Source organism: Argopecten irradians, chromosome 4, assembly GCF_041381155.1.
Source record: "Argopecten irradians isolate NY chromosome 4, Ai_NY, whole genome shotgun sequence".
Taxonomy (NCBI): domain Eukaryota; kingdom Metazoa; phylum Mollusca; class Bivalvia; order Pectinida; family Pectinidae; genus Argopecten; species Argopecten irradians.
Window position 1 is genome coordinate 28763266 of NC_091137.1, and position 23724 is coordinate 28786989.

At 38.9% G+C, this 23724-nt stretch overlaps 1 protein-coding gene across 7 annotated transcripts in view; it reads right to left on the reverse strand.

The window, feature by feature from the left end:
- Positions 1-17927: 17927 nt before the first annotated feature.
- Positions 17928-23724, reverse strand: part of LOC138321201 (histidine N-alpha-methyltransferase-like) — a 50803-nt gene continuing 45006 nt past the window's right edge. For 5 of the 7 annotated variants that reach the window (XM_069264702.1, XM_069264701.1, XM_069264697.1 and 2 more), the window contains 2 exons: positions 19709-19879; positions 17928-18587 (listed from right to left, as the gene is read on the reverse strand). In XM_069264702.1, coding sequence (XP_069120803.1) covers positions 18400-18587; positions 19709-19879 — 359 coding nt within the window. In that variant the 3' untranslated portion in view covers positions 17928-18399. The remainder of the gene's footprint in view (positions 18588-19708; positions 19880-23724) is intronic. The other 2 variants (XM_069264698.1, XM_069264700.1) reach the window with 2 other exon arrangements.

Here is a 23724-nt window from a genome sequence, read left to right on the forward strand (position 1 = left end):
GGCCGCCGTTTCGAATTTTACTACAAATTGAAAAATAGTCATTATGTTGACATTTTCCCACTGAATCAGGCAAATGAGGTATCAAAATGACCACAATAGAACAACAAAAACATATCAGGACCACATAATCCAATATATGTAGTGATACATACGCATGAAACGGATTTAAGCTCAAAAATGGTAATTTTTTTAGCAATTTTTTCATAATTGGCTTGACGCAGCAAAAATGTTTCCCAACAGCAAATTATTATTTCTTATCAGTTTTTTGATCACTTATTAATCAGTTTAAAAAAAAAAACCCAAAAAAACCCCAAACAAACAATTTAACCAATGTTAACACTGTATAAGTTCCGGTTATGACTCCATCAAGATGGCCGCCATCTCGAATTTCACTAAAAATTGAAATATATTCATAACATTGACATTTTTCAACCGAAGTAGACAAATGAGGTATCAAAATGGCCACAATAGATCAACAAGAGGCCCAGAAGGCCTGTATCGCTCACCTGTTTTTTTTTGTTTTCTTGTTTTTGTAATTATCACAAAGACTCTAACAAATAGAAAAATTAGTATAATGGACTCCAAATATTTTTTAATTTTGAAACACAACCATATAATGATGCTATAGATACCATACAAATATGCTATCCAATACAAAGGCTCAGAGAGGAAGTTATTTATATGAAAATAGTAGCCTAATTGACCTTTTTGGCCCCACATCTAAGGCCCCAGGGAGTCAGTCCCATCATTTGTACAATTTTGAATCCCCACCATATAAGGATGCTACCATTGCATTATGAGTGCTATCCCATGCTTAGTTGCAGAGAAGAAGTCGTTTAAATGGAAATAGCCAAACTAATCCCTTAGGACCCCGCCCCTCTGCCCCGGGGGATGTAAGTCCTATCATTTGTACAATTTTGAATCCTCACCCTATAAGGATGCTACCATTGCATTATGAACGTAATGCCATGTTTAGTTGCAGAGAAAAAGTTGTTTATATGGAAATAGCCAAATTGACCCCTTTTGACCCCACCCCTCAGGCCCCCGGGGGATCAGCCCCATCATTTGCACAATTTTGAATCCCCACCTTATAAGGATGCTACCATTGCATTATGAGCGTAAGCCCATGTTTAGTTACAGAGAAGAAGTCGTTTATAGGGAAATAGTCATATTGACCACTTTTGAGCCCACCCCTCAGGCCCCAAGGGGGGTCAGCCCTAAAATTTGAACAATTTTGAATCCTCACCCTATAAGGATGCTACCATTGCATTATGGGTGCTATATATATATATCCCATGCTTAGTTGCAGAGAAGAAGTCATTTATATGGAAATAGCCAAATTGACCTCGCCCCTCAGGCCCCTAGGGGGTCAGCCCCATCATTTGTACAATTTTGAATCCCCACCCTATAAGGATGCTACCATTGCATTTTGGGTGCTATCCCATGCTTAGTTTCAGAGAAGAAGTCGTTTATATGGAAAAGCCCAATTGACCCCTTTTGACCCCGCCCCTCAGGCCCCCGGGGGGTCAGCCACATCATTTGTACAATTTGGAATCCCCACCCTATAAAGATGCTACCATTGCATTTTGGGTGCTATCCCATGCTTAGTTTCAGAGAAGAAGTCGTTTATATGGAAAAGCCAAATTGACCCCTTTTGACCCCGCCCCTCAGGCCCCCGGGGGGTCAGCCACATCATTTGTACAATTTGGAATCCCCACCCTATAAAGATGCTACCATTGCATTATGGATGCTATTCCATGCTTAATTTCAGAGAAGTCGTTTATATGGAAATAGCCAAATTGACCCCGCCCCTCAGGCCCCCAGGGGGTCAGCCCCATCATTTGTACAATATTGAATCCCCAGCCTATAAGGATGCTACCATTGCATTTTGGGTGCTCTCCCATGCTTAGTTTCAGAGAAGAAGTCGTTTAAATGGAAATAGCCAAATTGACCCCTTTTGGCCCCGCCCCTCAGGCCCCTGAGGGGTCAGCACCATCATTTGTACAATTTTCAGTTAGTAGCCTATAAGGATGCTACCAGTCAAATTTTGTTGAAATCCGACCAGCGGTTATGGCGAACAAGTCGATTGTTGACGGACGGACGGACGGACGACGGACGCCACGGTATGGCATAAGCTCACCTTGGTCCTTTGGACCAGGTGAGCTAACAAATACATAATAGGACCACATAATCCAATGTATGTAGTGATTCGTACGTAGGACATAAAAATGAGATTTTAAGCTCAAAAATGGTAGATATTTCAGCAAATTTTTCATACTTGGCTTGACGCAGCAAAATTGTTTCCCAACAACAAATTATTCTTCGGGATCAGTTATTTGATCTCTTATCAATCAGTTAAAACAACAACAAAAAATAAAATATGCATAGCATAAGCAAAATGTCATATATTTACAACAGTGTCACATATTTCTTTCACTGGTTCTAACTTCTCAATGGTAACCATTATCATTGTGCGTGCTTTCTCGCCTCACTGCTCTATCCATTGAAGAGACTCGGCATATCTGGTAGCTGGTGCATGCAGTCCGAATCAGAGTAATCAAGATATAAGTATCTAATTCGTCGAAAGTCAGAGCGTCGTCTTCGATGTTGATGAGCTTTTGAGACACTACATTACCAGTGTTGTTCTAGCCTATCATCTTTCATGACCCATCCATGGCCAGAGTTCATATCAGAAACAATAGGTTCAGGGATGTGGGATTTCCTTAAGATTCTAACCTAGCTATCTTATCAAACTTCTCCAGCATAATTGAAATTACACCAGATCCGCATTTTTCAAATGGTAGAATTGGTTCTCCTTAGCAAATAGCTCCATAATTTGTATGAAGTACCATTCATCAACCTTGTGGACCCTCGTACGACCGTAAATGGCACATGTGATATCATCGAGGTCATAAATGAGGCCATAAATGTTAAATGTTTTTCATTGGTTTGACTTTTCCCACTCCCTTGAAGGTGCTAGTTGTGTCACATGTGGTGTATGCATAAAGAGACCATTGAAGATTTCAGAAAAAAGTTCTCTTCCGTGCTTTCCAGACTTGGTAAAGAGTGGAACTTTATTGCCAACCTCATTTATGACCTCAAAGAATCCACCTGTGCCATCTATGGTCACTGAGGGTTCACATTTGAATGAGAAAGTGTGCTTTATAGGTATTAAAGAGAACCAACTCAACCCTCCACAGAATGTGGATTGGTGTCTTTTCCATCATGCCGGGAAAGTCTGGAACATCATATGCAATATGTGAATCACAGGTTGAAAACAGGAAGAGCTCCCATATCACTGAACCCGATGTTCCTGATGTTAACTCTGATCATAGACGGTTGACAATTAGTAATATCACATCATGTCATCAGCTCATCGACATCAAAGAGGACACTTTGGCGGGAATGCACGCACAATGATAATGATTATCAATGTTATATTCAGGAAATTCTAAAACATCAGGAAAAAGTGCCAGCTGTTTAGAAAAAATAACAATCATATGGCCAGTATACGCACCCGGTGATATTTTGTAAACCTAATGAAAGTGTAACAATAATTCTCTTTTGCATTTCTATACATTTTCGTTTTGGTTATTATTTTTACTGAATGATAAGAGACCTAATAACTGATAAACGAATAATAATTTGTTGTTGGAAAACATTTTTGCTGCGTCAAGACAAGTATGAAAAAATTGCTGCAATATCACCATTTTTAGTTTAAAATCTTAATTCTTCATTTCCTTCGTACAAACCACTAAATATATTGGATATTTGGTTCTGATATGTATTTGTTGTTCTATTGTGGTCATTTTGATACCTCATTTGTCTACTTCGGTGCACAAATGTCAATGTTATGAATATTTTTCTATTTTTGGTGAAATTCGAAATGACAGCCAATTTGATGACGTCATAAACGGAACTAATACAATGTTAACATTGTTTTTGTTCAAACAAATTTATAAAAAGGTCAAAAACCTGATAAATAATAGTTTGCTGTTGGGAAACATTTTTGCTGCGTCAAGCCAAATATGAAAAAAAATTGCAAAATTTACCATTTTTGAGCTTAAAATCCAAGTTTTTCGTTTCCTGCGTATTTATCACTACATAAATTGGATCATCTATTGTGGTCGTTTTGATACCTCATTTGTCTACTTCGGTTGAAAAATGTCAATGTTATGACTATTTCTCTATTTTATTAAAATTCGAAACGGCGGCCATCTCGGTGACGTCATAACCGGAAGTTCATCCCAACTTATGCAATGTCAATATTTTGATTTGTGATCAGTGGGTCATAAGATTTCACAAAAATATTGGTTCGGAGGTTTGTTGGGGGGGGGGGGGGGGAGGTGCATGTGGGAATCTCCTAGCCCATGGCCTATTACTTCACTGAGCTTTCGATACCATTTATACAAAAGCGCCAGGAGTTGTCTATCTTCCTAACTAGTAAAATAGCACTAGCCCATGGTGATTATGATCACTCCCGTCGTCAATATCCTTTTGATTTCAGCTTCTGCATCTTCTCATAGCCAATGGTATTCTCCTAGGTGGTTGTTTGATTGGACGTGCTTGTCCAGTATTGATCTTGTGTTGGAAAATTGCTGTTTACCTAAATAGTCTTTGTTTTTAGCGATAATAATTACTGGTAGGACTTATATTACTTCACATTGAATGATAAAATAGATACATGTGATGTGATAATGTACTACTACGATTTGGTTGGATTATTGTTAAAAATCCCAGTGTATTACTAGTCAGTGTCATTGAAGGAATTAGATTGCACAGGAAAGTCAGATTACACGGAGGAAAACCATCGACCAGCGTCAGTACCTTGCAACAACCCAATGTAGAGCTTGACCCCATAGGTGAAAGGCTTGATATATTGGGACATTTGGCCACCGCAGTCCTACACTACTTTGACTTGTAATAACCTTTATATTTCTTATATTCAATGTACAGTTGAACGTAGTAGACTTAAAGAAGACGCTGTGCCTTCAGTTTCTAATTCAAAGATGAGATTATGGAGAAGAGCACAAGAGAGAAGAGACAGAAAGCAAGCGAAAGTAAAATCTATCATACAGTCTGAACGATAATGTCAACAACTAGGGAATTTACAATGTGAGGTGATAATTGACTCATGTGTCATCTTCTGAAATTTCAAGATATTATACAGATTCTACCAGAACATGTCCAACATCTACACGTGTGAAATGAATTCATTTGGAAAATATTTAGTGGATTATCTTCGTAACAATGCTAACATGATGAACTACTATACAGGCTTCAGTGATTTTGCTCAGTTTATGTTATTTTATCACTGTCTGGGTCCCCCTGTTAATGACCATAGCTGTTAATAGGACGTTAATTAATCAAACAAACAAACAAACAAATTTATATATTAAGAATAAGATATTTGGCCTTGAAAAGAAGTTGTTGAAGAATGCATGTATGCTTTCAGACTTTCAAAAGAAATCCTCAAACAAGAGTTATTTTACATGCTATTGAATTACCAATTCAAAAACCATATGAAGTAAATACACAGAGTGGTCTTAATACTATTAATGCTTATGTTAATATCTTGTTTGTTGAATTAATTAACAGCCAAGGTAATGTAAGGACGGTCTCTCATGTATGCCGTGTGTAGTGTGTGGGAATTGCGAGGTGCGTATTTTGGGGGACTGCGGTATGTTTGTGTTTTGTCTTCTTGTACAGTGGAACTTTTGGCCTTTTTATTGCTGAAACACGCACTACGAACAAGAACCGCAGTCTCCCAAAAAAAGCATCTCGCACATCATACACGCAATAAACCGCATACACGAGAGGCCGTCCTTACATAACCAAAGCTGTTAATAGGACGTTAATTAATGTAACAAACACACTTATCAGATGAAGGCACACACATCTTATTCGAATGCTGAAAATGGACAGCAGATATTATTTAAAGGTGAACTGCACAGTACCGATGATATTATCACTAAAGCACGCCGCCGAAGACACCAAGCAACACACCCCATCCGGTCACATTATACCGTCAACGGGTGAACCAGTCGTTCCCACTTCCTGTTTGCTGAGCACTAAGCAGGAGCAGAAACTACCAGAGCCTCCTCAAAGGGACGAACGCACAACTCAAGGACAAAAATGAGGCGGTGCCAAGTGAGGCATTAGGAAGAATGAAGTCAGTTAGTAAGAAGAAAAAAATAAGATCCTAAATTTAGTCGTCTTTTACGATCATGCAATAGGGACAGCAAGTACAATTCTAACGCCCTACCCGATATGTACATAATTATGTAAAAAGTTTCTTGTTCGTCAGTACGTCCAGGCCTAGTCACATGCGAGCATATATATAATGTTTTAAATGCGTAAATTTCATATGAGATTAAAGAGTTTTCACTTTGTGTATCTTTGAATGGAATTTAAGATATCTTTTATCATATACATACAAAAACACTTCATTTGGGAGAATTAATCTAACGAAGCCTGATATGTTGTTCCGCCATCGTCGATTCCATGCCTAACGTCCTTGTTTCTTGACGTCTCTTCATTGTTTTTGACATCAGAGTGGTACAAAATATTACACGGGTGAAGTCACTGTATATAAGGTGGATTATTTGATTAATAACTACATATTTCTAGTCTACTACACAAGTAAGATAGCATTAACAGCATTGGAAACTTTCTCTGTTCCGTCTAACCGCATATAAGAAAACATCATGAATTTAAACACACATAATACAAAAATTTAGTGATTACCTGTCCTTGTGTAATGTAACTATAATGTCAAAAGTGAGAACAAGCAATGACAACGCCAGTAGAATTAGTATTTTTTTCACTACAAAATAACATGACGTTACTTTTTACAAACAATGACGTGATTATCAAACGTTCATGTTCGTTTAATGAACAGTTGTTAAGATCTCTATATCACAGCCGCTTGACGATTAAGTGTTGTTTTTCTTATTTTAGCCTTTTTTTTTTTTTGCAGATTATTTTTTTCAGTGTTATTAAGCATTCTTTAAATAAAGAATACTTATTGCATTTTCCATTTCTAACTGAATCATTAACACGGAGATAGCAGATGACGTGCCTATGCCAAATTTCACTTGCGATATTTGTTGGAAATCACTATTCACCAGCAGTGGTTTAAAGAGGCACATACAGACCCACAACAATACTGGATGCCTTAAATCCTTAATATATAAAAGGAGCGTAACAAGTAAATGCCATGATGATGGTTATGTCAACAGCCACTATAATATCAGGCCGTACAAGTGTAAGAAGTACACCAGTCAGTTCACCTACAGATCAGCGCTTTTCCGTCATTCATGCACGTGCAGCAAAATGGTAGCAGATGAGGAGACACGCTTCAAATGTCAATCATGTAAAGCTGCATTCAAAAGAAAGGATCGTCAAAAAGATCATTTTAGGGGAAACATGGCATCATGGAGAAGAGATTGACACGGGATTGATTTTAAATGGGCCGAGTGGTTAAGATGTCTCTACATATTTCCACTAGCTCTGGTTCGCGAGTTTCCTCTCCCAACAAACCTGGCAGGTCCTTACATAACCCTAGCTGTTTATAGGACGATAATCTAATAAAACCCCTTTTAAGTGGAGGTTAAGTCTCCAACGTAATCTTTTTCATACCAGAAGGATATATCGGAGAACAGTTTCATGTTTGTTTGTTTGATAATTAAAATTAATTAACGTCCTATTAACAGCTATGGTCATGTAAGGACGGCCTCCCATGTATGCGGTGTGTTGCGTGTATGTTGTGCGAGGTGAGTGTTTTGGGAGACTGCGGTGTATTCATGTTGTGTCGTCTTGTATAGTGGAACTGTTGCCCTTTTATAGCGCTATATCACTGAAGCATGCCGCCGAAGACACCAAGCAACACACCCCACCCGGTCACATTATACTGACAACGGGCGAACCAGTCGTCCCACTCCCTGTATGCTGAGCGTTAAGCAGGAACAGAAACTACCACTTTTATAGACTTTGGTGTGTCTCGGCCAGGGGACAGAACCCAAAGTCTTCCTCACAGGGGCGAACGCTCAACTCATGACCAAAAGTGAGGCGGTGCCAAGGGTTTGTTTGTTTAATTAACGTCCTATTATTTTTGTTTGTTTGTTTGTTTGATTAATTAACGTCCTATTAACAGCAATGGTCATGTAAGGACGGCCTCCCATTTATGCGGTGTGTTGCGTGCATGTTGTGCGAGGTGCGTGTTGTGGGAGACTGCGGTATATTCATGTTGTGTCTTCTTGTATAGTGGAACTGTTGCCCTTTTTATAGAGCTATATCACTGAAGCATGCCGCCGAAGACACCAAGCAACACATCCCACCCGGTCACATTATACTGTCAACGGGCGAACCAGTCGTCCCACTCCCTGTATACTGAGCGCTAAACAGGAGCAGAAACTACCACTTTTATAGACTTTGGTGTGTCTCGGCCAGGGGACAGAACCCAGAGCCTTCCTCACAGGGACTGGTGTGTCTCGGGTAGGGGACAGAACCCAGAGCCTACCTGATAGGGACGAGCCATCAACAAAAGGCCGAAAGTGAGGCAGTGTCAAGGGAGACGTTAGGAAGAAGGGAAAATATAAGATCCTAAATTTAGTTGCCTTTTACGATCATGCAATAGAATGTCTCGTTTTCCGTGAATTTTCGGTTTACCACTTCCAGGTACATACAAACAAGATGATGTATTCTTTTGCGTTTGGCTGTTCCCATCGAACTGGTAGAAAATACATTATTGTACAATTCAATCGATGTGTACGGAGCTGTTTTACATGCACCAGTCTGCCAGTATAGCGCACTTGATATACCTGTATGTAACAGTTATAATTTAAATGTAAGGCGACGGATTAAAGGTAGGTTTCGCCCAATGAAATATAAAGACTACGAAATTGAAATTTATCCTTTACATAGATATAATCTTCAGATCATTTTCAATGCATACAGCGAACAATATGGGTGGTCAGTTGCCTAGCTTGACCAGGAAAATACTCCTCTAAAAATAGAGCGAAGTCAAGCTTTACATAGAACATGACGTATTTTTTCCAAAACGAGACCGCAGCAACAAACGGAAGCGTGCAACAAAATGTCAGATAGAAGTGACAGTCTTGCCACGGCATGTTTAGTTAAAAAACAACAACAACAAATCGAAGTGCGAGGGACTGTTTATACATATCATATCATACGCTCGCTAACTTTGTACAACAAATATACACGTAGTTAGTCTGCGGCTGTTTGTGCGCTGGCATATGTGTTGAAATTTAACTCACCACGTGCAATGCCGTTACACGAGTCCCAACAGATCCCGGCAAGTTCCGCTTGAGATGTGGCTTCTGTTTCTTCTATTGCTACATGCCATCTCTGAATTTAATTCCTATAGATATCCTAGGGTGCTACCTAATCCATTATAATTTCCTCCACTTTGTTGCCGATTCAGATATATTTTTTTCATCGCACACACTTTCGTTCAGACATTTTGTTTACTTTTAGTGCGTGACAATACGCATGCGCCAAACTTCGACAACACAATCCATCGCAGCTTCATTTGCATATTATTTTGTCTGACGGACACCGTAATAAATCAAGGATTTCCTTCAATTTTGTATTCAAGACACATTTGTTCAATCTCAATCACATAAAGAAATTAAATTGAGATATTTTAATATGTATTTTTCATCTTTTCTTCCGCTTATCGCATTTCACAAAAAATATTTATTTGGTTGGGCGAAACCTACCTTTAACGTATTTCAGTATACATAGTGACCATTTATAGTATATAGATTTATTTCACTTCGAAGTCGCCACTACCAAGGTATAAACTTATTAAGTACATTAATAATGTAGCACATGCCGACATGCATGGTTAATGGACAACCAGAAGGGCAGGGACAACCCAACGTCGCCTCTCTTCATGGTTCGTTGTCAATGGCGAGACATCATGATTCCCGTATTTTTTGTTTACAAACAATATCACGCGGACAAAACATGCCTGATCGTCGTCTGCTTATCTAGCTTCTGAAAAAATGGCAATGGATATTGGTGAGACCCAAGTTTTTGTTTGTTTGTTTGTTTGATTTATTAACGTCCTATTAACAGCTATGGTCATGTAAGGACGGCCTCCCATGCATGCGGTGCGCTGCGTGTATGTTGTGCGAGGTGAGTGTACCGGGAGACTGCGGTATGTTCGTGTTGTGTCTTCTTGTATAGTGGAACTGTTGCCCTTTTTATAGTGCTATATCACTGAAGCATGCCGCCGAAGACACCAAGCAACACACCCCACCCGGTCACATTATACTGACAACGGGCGAACCAGTCGTCCCACTCCCTGTATGCTGAACGCTAAGCAGGAGCAGAAACTACCACTTTTATAGACTTTGGTGTGTCTCGGCCAGGGGACAGAACCCAGAGCCTTCCTCACAGGGGCGAACGCTCAACTCAAGGCCAAAGTGAGGCGGTGCCAAGGGAGGCATTAGGAAAGATAAAGTCAGTTAGGAAGAAGAGAAAAGATAAGATCCTAAATTTAGTCGCCTTTTACGATCATGCAATAGGGGCAGCAGATACAATTCTAACGCCCTACCTGCAGGGCCAAGTAAAAAGCGGAAACCGAACTGTACGGCAGACGAATGCTTACTACGGCGTTTTCCGGAAAAGCAGGCCGCCGGCCAATTTGACCGCCTACTTTGATAATTTGGCCGGGTAAAATTGTAGGAGTGTAAAAATATTATATTTCAGAAAGATATTATTCTCATATGCATCATTAAAAATGCCATGTGTGGACGGCACTTCTGCTACAAGCCGTGTTAACTTTCGTGTTCATGTTGATTAACGGCGTGAATCATTTTGGTTTTACTTGCATCACTATCATTAAAACGCTTAAATTGCATTGTGGCAATTCAGGTAAAAATCAAGCGTTCATGATTGTCAAAGCTAAACCACATGGTTGTATGACACTCACCTCGCACAACATACACGCAACACACCGCATACATGGGAGGCCGTCCTTACATGACCATAGCTGTTAATAGGACGTTAATAAATCAAACAAACAAACAAACCATGGCGAAACGTTTGAAGATATGTAAACCCATAAGTGAATATTTCACTTCGCCAAAGTGATCGAAAACAGGTACGTGCATGTGATAGAATGTCATTTAGGCATAATCCCGGTTATTTATGTAGTTTTTGTTTTTTTAATTTTCTTTTAGTTTTAATAAAATATCGGCAGTGATACTAATGACCTATATGACCTAAAATCCACGGTGACTTGTATGTTGGACAGTGTTACATCGGTCGTAAATCGATAAAATAATCCAAACTGTTGGCATTTATATTTAGACATATATAGATGGAAAATGTGTACATGGTTTACGTCAAGTGTCATTTACGGTTCATATTTTATCTGGATCATTCGATGCCTACGATCTCTGTGTTAAAGTCAAATATTTTATTCAAGTGTGTTTGTTTTGTTATATTACTTATTTTATTTTTGTAGTTGTTGATTTATTGTCATGTGCACTTAAACATGTTTATATCTGTGTGTGTCACTTTTTATTTTACTTTTTCTTTTCTTTAATGTTGGATTCCTGTAGTACTTGGATTTTGCAAGAACTCCTAGAAGAAGTGGACCATATTTCATGGATTTATTACATAAAAATAATGTCGAATACCTAATTAAACATATTGAAAATAGTTATTCTTTTTGATTTATTACAAATTTGATTTTCCTAGATATCTAGAAATAAAGGTCTTATTAAATGAGGAGTTAAAGACTAATTAACCAAAACTAAATTGTCAGAATTACTTGACCTTAAAGGTTGAATTAATTTAGAATATTGTTTGGTGTCTAGATCTTCACTTTTGATTTAATTTGACCTTTGTTTCACAGATGATCATGACCCTGGTATTAAAAAAACTTCTGTCGCTTCATTAGCTGATCATATTCCTAAAAATCAAAACGATGAAGAGTCCTGTTCAAAGCCGTCAACAAAAACATCTTCCATAGCAAATGACAAGATATGTGGTCCATGGACAGTTGAGGAGTATAGATCCTTGACCAAAATACTCTTTGCTGAAAATATATCTGTGCATTCCTGTTATACTTGTAACGAGTTTGGCTGCGCAGGAACAGGTGTAACTGGTTGCCGTTTTAACCATCCCTGGCTCAACGCAAAGAACTAGTGGCTATGTTTTATCGAAGATAAGGGCATGTTTTGTCTCGTATGTACATAAACACCACATGAAAACCCCCCAAAATCAAACAGCTTCTTTTGCAATTTCTCTAAGTGTCCGATTCTAGATTGGTGCAATTTTTTCGCACTCGAATAGCAAGGCCCATTCAGCTGCACTGAAAAGTGAATTGCTTCAATAAGTGTCCCTTTTCCATCGTGAGATTAGCGCAAAGGCTGAACTCTAAACATCCGTATTAGAAAAATTTTTCTCGCCTGCATACTTTCTAATGAAGGAATTCATTACCAATAGGAAAATGATTCCTCTGTTGGAATATGTGAAAGGTATTTTCAATGCAGAATCTTTGAAGTATTTCAACCATAGATCTGCTAGGTCACAAACTGAAATCTTTCTCAGTCTTGAACAGACCATGAAGAAAAAAAAATTCTTGAAGATGTCCAAAAGTTACAGCTTATGGTTTGATGATGGATGAGGTATGTGACATCTCTGTCATAGAAAATCTTATAACTTTCATTCAATATTTTGATTTGGAGTTATGAAAAACTCAAACGTCATTCTTGCCTTGCCAAGATGTGTTGCGTGCCCGCCAGGTTGTAGCAGAAGCTATAGCTGCTCTGATTTTGTATGAATTAGAGGATGACCAGCTTGATCCCACCAAGTCTGCTGGGCTTGCCACTGACGGGCAGCAGTGATGACGGGGAAGGGAGCAGACGTTGCAGCATCGTACTAAACTAGACTCCCCTGCTCGAACAAAAAAACACGGATTTTGGCTGAAAAATTAAAAAACGTAAGCAATGGGGGAATTTTGTGTTATTTTAACTGATGACAAACTTATGGCGAATATTTTTAACAAAATTAAAATTGAGTTTACGTGTTGGTTTGTTTACGACAGCGAGTCAAAGACCACTGTCAAAATGGTGGAAATTGCGTAAGAAGGGACCAGTCCTCAACCACCGCAATAAAAGAAAATAAACAATTTTTCTACCTATTATGTTCTATATCTAACAAATGCAACAACAAAAATTATTTTCTAAATCAACCATATGTTCATAATCGACAAAAATAAAAGTCAACTACATGTATTTCGTGAGTAGACACCGGAAATCATGCATTTTAACGGGACGGGAAGTGAACCAAAATTGGCTATTTTAGATGTTTTGCTATCATTTTAATATTACATGTTTTTAGAATATTTCTAATTTTTCATGCGACGTTGTTTATTTTGATAATCGTAAGTGTTTCCCGATTCAAAATCCACATTTGCTTGAGGGATTTTGGTGAAGAAGTCTAATGTTGTCTTTGACAAGTCTTTTAACAACTTGGTAACCGGAAATGTATAGACTAATAAATTTCCAGAATGGCCAATCTTCCAGTCTTTCAAATGTGCAAAAGTTATGTTAGACATACAGTCGGACATATCATATGTATTTATGCGTAATTTATATTCTGCAGCGTTATGTATTCAAATGTGTTTTTTTCTGACTGTACAAAAATGTAAGTCAGATTATTTTGTGCATGCTTGAGCATGCAAGCATGCACGGGCGCTACGCCACTGGTGGGGTGTGTTGGCGGCATGCTTCAGTGATATAGGACTATAAACTGGACAGCAGTTCCACTATACAAGAAGACATGCGTGTGTGTTGTGCGAGGTGCGTGTTTTGAGAGAATGTGGTATATTCATGTTGTTTTTTCTTGTATAGTGGAACTGTTGCCCTTTTCATAGAGTTATATCACTACACGTCATTCCCATTTGATGTTTTTTTCAAGTAATAGTAAACATTCTTAAAAGATGACACCTTTTTAATTTTCATGGCGGTTGGTCAGTAACCTCCTTCATTCTAGAAGACCAGTTACTGATGACATAGATGAAGTTGAACTTCCGTGACATGGACTTAGCTGTTCGATTTGGTACTAGTCGTGCTGCTATTTCCAATATCAACAATACTTATGTGTCTCTGTTCTTCATGAAATTTTATATGGAGGTGTATTTAATCATTAAACTGTCTTTTTATGGCATTTATGGTCTACATAAATGCCATAAAAAGACAGTTTAATGCTTATATTTACGTTTGATGAATTGTTTTCATAATAAAATATGATTTCGACGTTAAAATTTTAAGACTAGAACAGCATTTCTTCTCATTTGCAGATTGCCACACATATAAGTTCGTACAAACCGACAAAAATAATTATGTATGTTGTCACAATGTTTCTTTTATTACCATAAAGAAAGCTTATTCATTAGAACGCTTTAGTTAAGTTTTGGTTCATCTCATTTTTTCTCGTGACTGCTTTTTTGCCCGGAACTAAGCTCACGGATGTAATTTTTACCCGTCACCGACCACCCTGAACAGCGCCGCCATCTTTACAACACTGCCTAATGGTTGAAGTTAAATATGCAGTAAGAGAACCTTGAATTAGCAAAAAAAACCTAGCGTAAAGGTGTTTGTTGACTGCATGGGCACTTTTTTACATTCTGCGGGCATTGCTAGCGTTCCTACATTGGAATTGTCGTGTGGAGAAGAAATAGTGGCCGAGGGAGTTTTTTTTTGTTTTTGTTTGTTTAATTAATTAACGTCCTTATAACAGCCAAGGTCATGTAAGGACGGCCTCCCATGTATGCTGTGTGTTGCAGGTATGTTGTGCGAGATGCGTGTGTTTTGGAAGACTGAGGTATATTCATGTAGTGTCTTCTTGTATAGTGGAACTTTTGCCGTTTTTATAGTGCTATATCACTGAAGCATGCCACCGAAGACACCAAGCAACACACCCCACCCGGTCACATTATACTGACAACGGGCGAACCAGTCGTCCCACTCCCTGTATGCTGAACGCTAAGCGGGAGCCAGCGTCTCGGCCAGGGTACAGAACCCAGAGCCTTCCTCACAGGGGCGAACGCTCAACTCTAGGCCAAAAGTGAGGCGGTGCCAAGGGAGGCATTAGGAAAGATAAAGTCAGTTAGGAAGAAAGTGGACGACGCTGTTCTACTGACGAATTTGTAACCGGGACTGGGAACATTGCTGACAAGTGAAACTAAACTTAGGAGTGCCCCGCTCATCGCTTTGCTCTATTATATGATCGGAGGGATGCTTCATTCTTGTGGCTGCCATTCGAAATTATTGTCATTCAGGCACTGAATAGCGGTCGCACGTGTAATGTGTTGTCAACATTTGCCCTATCAAAGATATTGGATAACATTCGCGCAAAGGAACGTTTGGACAGTGGCTTACACGTGAACCAAGTCTGAGAATGAAGTGGATCAGTTAGTGCATCTCTATCGTACTGATTGAAAAAATTGTTCGCATTTTTGTCGGGTTTCTTCATCAACAGTCTCAACATTATGACGGGACTGTCGTCTGTACCTGTCGCGTGCATTCGTTTCCCAGCGCTCGTTTCGTTGTCCGGGGCTTCCCTAGATTGAAATAATTGTTCAATTTCTTTGGCGTTCACATTCTTAAATCTTTTTTCTGGGGTGACCCTGGTTGACAAGGCGTGTCTGGTGGAGGTAGGTTAGCAATGCTCTTTGAAAATCTCCTCAAACTGTTGTGAATTTGTTACGTTAGAACTGACTTCACCTAACCACTGCTCAAGAAGATCATTAAGTCCGTCATCTTCACTTTACGAAAAATCGTCATTTAGAAAGTCTGGCAGGTCAAGTTTGAAGTTTCAGTCATTTTACTCGCTACTGTCTTACTCGATGGTTCCCGAAAGCAGACGATAGTTTCCATTGGTTTATTTATTATTAAATTCCTTTTCATTATGATTTTCAGTGTTTCCTTCTTTATTTAGTGTGTTTTTGATGATTATATTATAAAATTTAGTTTTAGTTATTTAATTTTTGCATTTGGTTTAGCAGTCAGTCAAGAGTTCGATTCATGTCGGCCGCCATCTTTGTTTACACTGTCTGTGATTGTTATATTCTTACGCACTTGAATCATGGTATGCTTTGGATGTCAGTTATGCTCTCCTGAGACAACACTTTGTTTTGGTTAGTTTATTTAGTGGCACTGCCAGGCAAATGTAAATATTGCGATATAATGGAATTCCAAATCAACTTAAGTGCGAAGATTCATTGCCAAAGCTTTTTGAAAGTTTTTTTTAGCTGAGATTGTAATGTGTGACAGGTAGGGCGTTAGAATGGTACCTGCTACTCCTATTGAATAATCGTAAAAGGCGACTAAATTAAGGATCTTATCTTTTCTGTTCTTCCTAACTGACTTTGTTTCCTAATGCCTCCCTTGGCACCGCCTCACTTTTTGCCTTTAACGTTCGCCTCTGTGAGAAAGGCTCTGGATTCTGTCCCCTGGCCGAGACGAGTGGTAGTTTCTGCTCCTGTTTAGCGCTCAACATACAGGGAGTGGGACGACTAGTTCGCCCGTTGTCAGTATAATGTGACCGAGTGGGGTGTTTTGCTTGGTTTCTTCGGCGGCATGATAAGGCACTATTACAAGAAGACACAACACGAACATACCGCAGTCTCCGAACGAAATTATATTTTAATCAGATTGGTAATAATCGTAACTTACTATTCGGGGGTTTCAAGATCCTAAAACGATGAAAATTAAAATACAATTAACGTAGATTAGTCCTACGTACCATCTGGCGATGCTGTCATCATCATTTGATGCTAGGTTTGTGTTATCATAATCACCAGGAGGTGGGACTTATCAATCGTAAATTTTACTTTGCCCATGTTGTGTTTGAAACTTGAACTCCCAATATTAATAAATGTAATTTTCCTGATGGATTTTACATCAAATCATAACTTACAATTCGGGGGTTTAAAGATCCCAAAATGATGCGAGTTAAAATATAATTACTGTAAATTAGTCCTATGTCTGATGATGATCAATGGCCCTGCAGGTAGGGCGTTAGAATTGTACCTGCTGCCCCTATTGCATGATCGTAAAAGGCGACTAAATTTAGGATCTCATCTTTTCTCTTCTTCCTAACTGACTTTATCCTTCCTAATGCCTCCCTTGGCACCGCCTCACTTTTGGCCTTGAGTTGAGTGTTCGCCCCTGTGAGAAAGGCTCTGGGTTCTGTCCCCTGGCCGAGACACACCAAAGTCTATAAAAGTGGTAGTTTCTGCTCCTGTTTAGCGCTCAACATACAGGGAGTGGGACGACTATTTCGCCCGTTGTCAGTATAATGTGACCGGGTGGGGTGTGTTGCTTGGTGTCATCGGCGTGTGTAGCGTGTGTGAAGTGCGAGGTGCGTTTTTAGGGAGACTGCGGTATGTCCATGTTGTGTCTTGTATAGTGAAACTGTTGCCCTTTATAGTGCTATATCACTGATGCGTGCCGCCGAAGACACCAAGCAACACACCCCACCCGGTCACATTATACTTACAACGGGCGAACCAGTGGCCCTGCAGGTAGGGCGTTAGAATTGTACCTGCTGCCCCTATTGCATGATCGTAAAAGGCGACTAAACTTAGGATCTTATCTTTTCTATTCTTCCTACCTGACTTTATCCTTCCTAATGCCTCCCTTGGCACCGCCTCACTTTTGGCCTTGAGTTGAGCGTTCGCCCCTGTGAGGAAGGCTCTGGGTTCTGTCCCCTGGCCGAGACACACCAAAGTCTATAAAAGTGGTACTTTCTGCTCCTGCTTAGCGCTCAGCTTACAGGGAGTGGGACGACTGGTTCGCCCGTTGTCAGTATAATGTGACCGGGTGGGGTGTGTTGCTTGGTGTCTTCGGCGGCATGCTTCAGTGATATAGCACTATAAAAAGGGCAACAGTTCCACTATACAAGAAGACACAACACGAACATACCGCAGTCTCCCAGTACACTCACCTCGCACAACATACACGCAACACACCGCATACATGGGAGGCCGTCCTTACATGACCATAGCTGTTAATAGGACGTTAATAAATCTAACAAACAAACAAAATGTCACAGACCCAATTTCAGTTCTCTAGGCCTCTTGGGTTATTTTAAAAGGCTGTCAAAGATTTTCACCTATTTGACCCCTGTGACCTGGAATGAAGATCAAGGTCATTAATTTGAACAAACTTGGTAGCCCTTCATTCCAGCATGCTATAAGTCAAATTTAAGGACTCTAGGTTTCCAAGTTTTGGAGAAGAACTTGTTTAAATGGAATAGTTTACGCGGGACGACCCGACAGACGGACTGACAGACGCTGCACCACAGCATAAGCTAATTTGCCCTTCGTTCAAGTGAGCTAAAATAAGTTTACAAAACTTTACATTTACAGAAAACAACATGATCTTCGTCGTCTACCCATGAGTCGGCCAGCTTTAGCCCCGCCTTCTGTATCAGCGTCTGTATTTGTTGAAAGGTAAATTTATGACTGATACCCGGACCTTCGTGTAGGTATAATGGTTCGCCGACATTTAGCGCCACGGTGATACCCATAGTAGCTGAAAAGAATTATAGTATAGCTAGTTAGATACTAGTAGTTTGTTTTATTAATCATGGACTTAATTCCTAGAGGACATAAATTCAATGTAGGGAAACTGTTTTATTTTCTACTAAACTGTGGTTGGTCTATTTACATTAGATTTACATTTAGACCATTTGAAAACCACCTCTGTGTAAAGTGTGTGGCGCATGTTCAGTGCTACACCACTGAAGCATACCACCGAAGACAACAAGCAACACACATGACCCTGTTACATTTTATTGACAATGGGCGAATCAGTCGTCGCGCTTCCTTAATACAGAGCGCTAAACAGGATCAGAAACTTATCTATATGTGTCTCGCTCGGGAGGCAGAACTCAGACTCTACCTCATTGGGAAGAAACCAAACGCGAGGTGGTGTCAAGCCGATAGGAAGTTAGACAAGAGGTACATGGACCTTTACGGTCATTTGACAATTGAAACAATACAAAACCTCAAAGAATATAGTTATGGCAAACAACTAATGCAATACAAAGGGCTATTTCATGGAAATTCAGTTTCAGATATAATTGAAGAAATTGATCTTGAATGAAGATCAAGGTCATTTATTTTAACAAAGTTCATCCCTGCATGACATAGACCCAATATCAGGGCTCTGGGACTCTTAGGTATTCATAAGAAGTTGTTTAAAGGATTTAGCCTATTTGACCCTTGTAACTTAGAATGGAAGTCAAAGTCATTCATTTGAACAAACGTGGTAGCCTTCAACCCAGCAGTTCACAGGCCTAAAATGGGTACCCTATGCCTTTTTGTTCCAAAGAAGTCATTTAAATGACTTAAGCCTTTTTGACCCCTGTGACCTTGAATTAAGATCACTGTCACATATTTAAACAAACTTGGTAGCCCTTTATCCCACTGGGCCTTTCGGTTATTGAGAAGAAACTGTTTGAATGAAAACTTTATGCATAGTCGATGGCGCAGGACGATGAAACGTTTGAACTGTCTAGTACTTTGTACAAATAATATCTTTCACTTCTGCTGTATGCTGCCCAAGAATAACACATTCTACTTGGTCATATTAGGCCAACAAATGGTCATAACAAATCAATATACTTTTCGTGAAAATCAAAGAACACTCACGCACTGTGAAGGAGTTGGCTTGTTTTGCTCTGATTAACACTTGGACAAAACTCATTGTGTCAGCCGAATTATTCTTGATGAAGTCCACTTCCATTTCAAAATTGTCAGGATCTACATCACAATTTTCATCGCGAATCAGTCGCCAAATACTGTTCATGTATAGTTGTCTAGCTATATAAAATAAGAATCAATATTAAAATAGGATGCATTCATTTCATAAAGTCAAACATAACCATATAAATTGGATCATTAGGGGTTTTGAACATGATTAATCTGCGTTTTTACCGTGGTGGTGGTATAGGAAAAGATGGTGTGACGTCAGATGTATTTTACATCCGGATCAACAAAGGTACAAAACACATAATGAAGACTGATACACCTGACAAATGCACCTGACAAACAGTCAACAATTGGCAAAGGAAAACATTTGAATCGTATTTACTAACGACCGTTCGCATGTTTTTCGTGGGCGAAATGATGTTGAAATAAATAAATTGAAAACATTGATTTTACATTAAATGACAATTTTTGGATTATTGTATTTTGTATCGCATGCACCTTTGGTCGCATCTGTTTAGAAAGCACACATATATACGGGCTTGTGATTTTGAGCGCCCGTCTGTGCCTTTGTGCGACGTCATCGCCATTTTTTCCTGATAATTATTGTTTTAAAATTAAAATTTAAATAATTTATTTTCACATTTTATCTGATTCCTAGGTTGTATACACAGGGATCAATCTAGGTTTTTGGGGAAACTACCCTTTTTAGGTCACCTGACCATAGATCATGGTGACCTATTGCGATAGGCTTTTGTCCGTCGTCGTGCGTTAACTTTTTGTTGTGAACACGATAACTTGAGTAAATGTGAACCAAGATTGATGAAACTTTGAAAATCCCTATCAGCACTCTAGCGGCTTCATTCCTTGAGTGATTTTGATCACACTTCACACATAGACAAAGGATCATAATATCTCGGACAAGTTTGAGTGTGAAGATTGCCAGACTAAGGTCAAGGTCACTTATATTTTTGAGATAATTTCTTTGTCAGCACTCTAGCGGCTTCATTCCTTGAGTGATTTTGATCAAACTGCACACAAATACAAAGGACTGATTGTTTGTTTGTTTGATTAATTAACGTCCTATTAACAGCTATGGTCATGTAAGGACGGCCTCCCATGTATGGAATGTGTCGCATGTATGTAGTGCGAGATGAGTGTTTTGGGAGACTGCGGTATGTTTGTATTGTGTCTTCTTGTATAGTGGAACTTTTGCCCTTTTTATAGTGCTATATCACTGAAGCATGCCGCCGAAGACACTAAGCAACATACCCCACCCGGTCACATTATACTGACAACGGGCGAACCAGTCGTCCCACTCCCAGTATGCTGAGCGCCAAGCAGGAGCAGAAACTACCACTTTTATAGACTTTGGTGTGTCTCGGCCAGGGGACAGAACCCAGAGCCTTCCTCACAGGGGCGAACGCTCAATTCAAGGCCAAAAGTGAGGCGGTGCCAAGGGAGGCATTAGGAAAGATAAAGTCAGTTAGGAAGAGAAAAGATAAGATCCTAAATTTAGTCGCCTTTTACGATCATGCAATAGGGGCAGCAGGTACAATTCTAACGCCCTACCTGCAGGACTACAAAGGACTGAAAAAGTTTGAATTTCAAGGTTGCATGGTCAAGGTCAATGTCGCTGTTACTATTTATAGAAAATCCTTTTCAGTGCTCTAGCGGCTTCATTCCTTGAGTGATTTTGATCAAACTTCACACAAATTTAAAGGACCATATTATTTTCGACAAGATACAGTTTCAGGATTGCCATGTTAAGGTCAAGGTCACTGTTAATATTTTTAGGTCACCTGACCATACGTCATAGTGACCTACTGCAATAGCCTATTGTCCATCTTTACTTTGTGAACATGATGACTTGAGTAAATGTTAACCGAGGTTGATGAAACTTTGTATGTAGCCTTATATCAACAAGACTTCGTACAAGTTCAAAAATGGGAATTATTCGACAGTAACGTACAAGTTATTGCCCTTTGTTCTAATTTTATCATTGTGCTTGTGAACAAGATAACTTTGGTAAATGTGAACTGATTTTGATGAAACTCTGTATGTAGCCTTATATCAACAAGATCTAGGATGAGTTTGAAAAAGGGAATTTTTCGACGGTAACTTTATTACAGAGTTCATGTCCTTTGTAATAATGCTATTATATTTATTGGACCTTGTGTTCTAAAGATATTGTGGTGCTTTATCAGAATTGTGAATTTTATAACCCTTGGCCTCTTTGTTTGCCCCTGAGGAGGAGGCTAAGTTTGCTATAGTTTATATTGAATAGTTCTTGGGTATATTTTGTTTATTTTCTACTGGAAATTGTTCAAACTTTTGATTCACATTATAACCACAAGAGGACATTTTGCTATTATGTCATTTTGACCCTGTCTCATCCCCAAAGGCTGAGGGGTGGAGCCCAGTGGGGTCCAAATGGCTTAAATTTTTAGGTCACCTGACCATAGGATGATAAAATTAGAAAGAAAAATAACAACCATATGTCAGTTATGACAAATTGTTCCAGTATGCAAATTCATCCAAGACCTCATTGCATACAGAGTTTCATCAACATCAGTTCATATTTACTTCAGCTTCTGTGTTGAATACAGGAGGGAAAAAATTAACACACCATGTGTTAAAGTACCTCATAGCTATTATGTTGGCCCTTAAATGACAAATTACTATTGGATGTCAGCTGACCATTAAGGCCCATAGGCCTCTTGTTTCAAAATAGGGGGAAATTTGGCGAAATATAGGTGAATTTGAATCTTCTTATTAAAACAACTGATTTTATTTTTAGATTTTATAAAGCAATATTTTAAGCTCAATAATGAAAAATTGAGTTTATCATAAATATGCAGTAGCTATATGATAAATATGAAGAAATTTGCAAACAAAAGTCTTGAAAAATGAGTCACAGGGGAAATTGTGTTACAAAAAAGGTCATTTTTAGCTTCAAATGGGGGATTTTTAAATCTTTAGAGGAATTTTAGGCCAGGGGGGAATTCATTCCTTGAGGAGAAATTTACCCATAAACGGTAATAAATCAGAGCTAGATTGACCCCTGATACATCTCGATGTAATATCAAGACAATACCGATATCAGAAAATGTATATGGAATACAACAATGAGAATAATCTAACAAAAATGATTTGTACTGAACTTGCATTTTGAAGCAGTAGCAATGTCATTAGACTTTATGAGCAACTTGAATAACATCAAACATATTTTACTTGGCTTGTGTGTAGATAAGATACAATAATGTTTCTGATTGGTCGTCACTTTTAACGTAATAAAATAGTCATTGACATGATAATAACTTTTAATGCGTTAAATATTAAAAAGTAACATGTAAGTGTTAAAACTGCATTTAATGTGCTAACAGTGTGTTTAACGCGTTGAAATATGTCGGTTATTTTTACATGAACGGCCTTTCATATTTCTGCTCCTGCGTAGCACTAGGCATATTGGAAGTAGGACGACTGGTTCGCCCATTGTCAATATATTGTGACCGGGTAGGGTGTGTTGCTTAGTGTCTTCGGCAGCATGCTTTGCATGCTTCGGTGATATAACAGTGTTAGTAAGAATGTTATGTTAAGAGAGGTAACTCTAGTAACATATATCTATCCCACATATCAAGGTAATGTATTTCGTTTAAGTTATAATTAACAATTTTCACAGACACTTTATTGTGATCAAATATACCTCTAATAATATAACATTAATGTGTTTTAAACGTGAACAATCGAGTTTGCAGCTGAAAAGAGAAGGTCAAATACAAGCTAACATGGGAGGCCGTGCGTACATGAACCTGGCTGTTAATAGGACGTTAATTAATCAAACAAACAAAGGGTGACCTAAAATGAGGAATCTTGACAAAGCCCTTGAAAAGTCAGGATGACCTATTGTCATCATGTTTTGTCCGGCATCGCGCGCCGTCCGTCGTGTGTAAGACTAT